The sequence below is a fragment of the Drosophila mojavensis genome, unplaced genomic scaffold, assembly GCF_018153725.1.
Source record: "Drosophila mojavensis isolate 15081-1352.22 unplaced genomic scaffold, ASM1815372v1 contig_80, whole genome shotgun sequence".
NCBI lineage: Eukaryota > Metazoa > Arthropoda > Insecta > Diptera > Drosophilidae > Drosophila > Drosophila mojavensis.
The window spans coordinates 1,407,558-1,409,192 of NW_025318906.1; the positions used below are offsets into that span (position 1 = coordinate 1,407,558).

The 1,635-nt window shown below is 41.3% G+C and overlaps 1 protein-coding gene across 1 annotated transcript; it reads right to left on the bottom strand.

The window, feature by feature from the left end:
* Window positions 1–687: 687 nt before the first annotated feature.
* LOC6578355 (extensin) lies at window positions 688–1,284 on the bottom strand. The gene has a single exon (XM_002004232.1). It carries the CDS (start codon window positions 1,282–1,284, stop codon window positions 688–690), a length of 597 nt encoding a protein of 198 aa, XP_002004268.1.
* Window positions 1,285–1,635: the final 351 nt, after the last annotated feature.

The window sequence follows — 1,635 nt, forward strand, 5'->3', positions numbered from 1 at the left end:
CAACTGTCACCAGAGCAACACGTTTGACAAATTGACATACTGGCAAATTGATGTTCAAATGTTAAAAACTCATCAAATAAATGCGCACACAAAGCCTATCTCATTTACACACTCACACACTTACACACACGTATGCACAACAAAACTTTATTTCCAGCCAAATAAACATCCGTGGCCAATTATCAGGGACTGACAAGTCTGTTCTTGACAATTGTGTTAATGAGCTCCAGCCAATGTCAACTTCAATTGCAAAGTCGTGCGACACCCGTTGCGAAGTTCAAAGCATTAAAAAAGGAAAATATATATATATATCTATATAACAAAATAAATAAATATTCAGGGAATGCCTGACTAAGACTTTCCCTGAGTCTACCCAACTATTACCCGAATTTCGCCTGACTAAAAGTTTCCCTCGAGTCTATCCAAGTCGCTAGATCTTTTATCTATCAATATACAGTAGAATCCCGATAATTCGAAATGCTTTTTTTTTTTTTCATTTACGGGGTACGAATTATTAAGACTCCACTGTACTTGGAACTGAAAAAATTCAATTCCCATAACAATTCATTCAAGTTATACAGAAATATAATTTTTATTTTAAACTGTTTCCGATGAAATTCATTTATTGCTCTCAATAATAAATACAGTTATACAAAAATTGTTTTAAATACAATTGGTAAACTCTCCTTAGAAGCAGACAATGCCCAAATGCAAAACCTTCTTGCAGATTTTGGATGTATGTGTGGAGGTGGGCTTTGTGGGACGTGGAGTTGGCTTGTGGGTCGGATGGTCATGGTGATGATCATGATGTGGATAGCCATGATTTGGATGGCCGTGGTGTGGATAGCCGTGGTGGGGATAGCCGTAAGGAGGATGTGAGCCAGGAAAGCCAGGACGACCAAAACCTGGATATGGAAATGGTGGTGGTGGCGGTGGTGGTATGATCGGTATAGGTAATGGCGTTGGTGTCGGGTTATTCGGATCCGTTGGATTTGTGGGTTGTGGTGTAGGCAGGACTGGTACGGGATACGGATAATACGGGTAATACGGATAGTACGGATATCCGGGATACGGGTAAGGGAAAGCCTGCCGCCCTTCACCAAGTGGTGATGCGTCAATTGCGTTGAATCCCTCAAGCTCGGTGCTCGAAACATCATCGACCGTATCCTGCTCCTCAACACTGTCCTCTTCCAGTTGCAAGTTCAGCGAGTCAGCGCCATCCTTGGCCAAAGCCAAGCCGCAGCAAAGTGACAGCAGAAGGCACAAATGAAATTTCAAGCTCATTTTAGGAGCGTTTGATTCGAACTGATTAATTGTCGAAATCTTCTAGCGTATTTATAGTCGGATTTCAAAAGGTATTCCAAGTGTATGGCGTATAACTTAATGCTCATATCAAATAGGACATCTGTCAAATTCGCAGTATTACAGCGCACGCAAATGGAAGACAACATCCAAAAACAAAGGGCTAATAAATCTCTAATGCGATTCGCAGTGACAAATGAATCTGAATTAGTTGAGCTATTAAAATCAGTCAAGAACAGATCAAACGCTGCCCCACTGCTTATCAATGATGGGCGAGGCTGCGAGCTAGCGAATATAAAAGCCAACATCAGAGATAACGGCATTTTGCTTTTG

Bases quoted from the DNA above. Each gene is read 5' to 3' on its own strand.
- LOC6578355 (XM_002004232.1), bottom strand. From the start codon at position 1,284: ATGAGCTTGAAATTTCATTTGTGCCTTCTGCTGTCACTTTGCTGCGGC.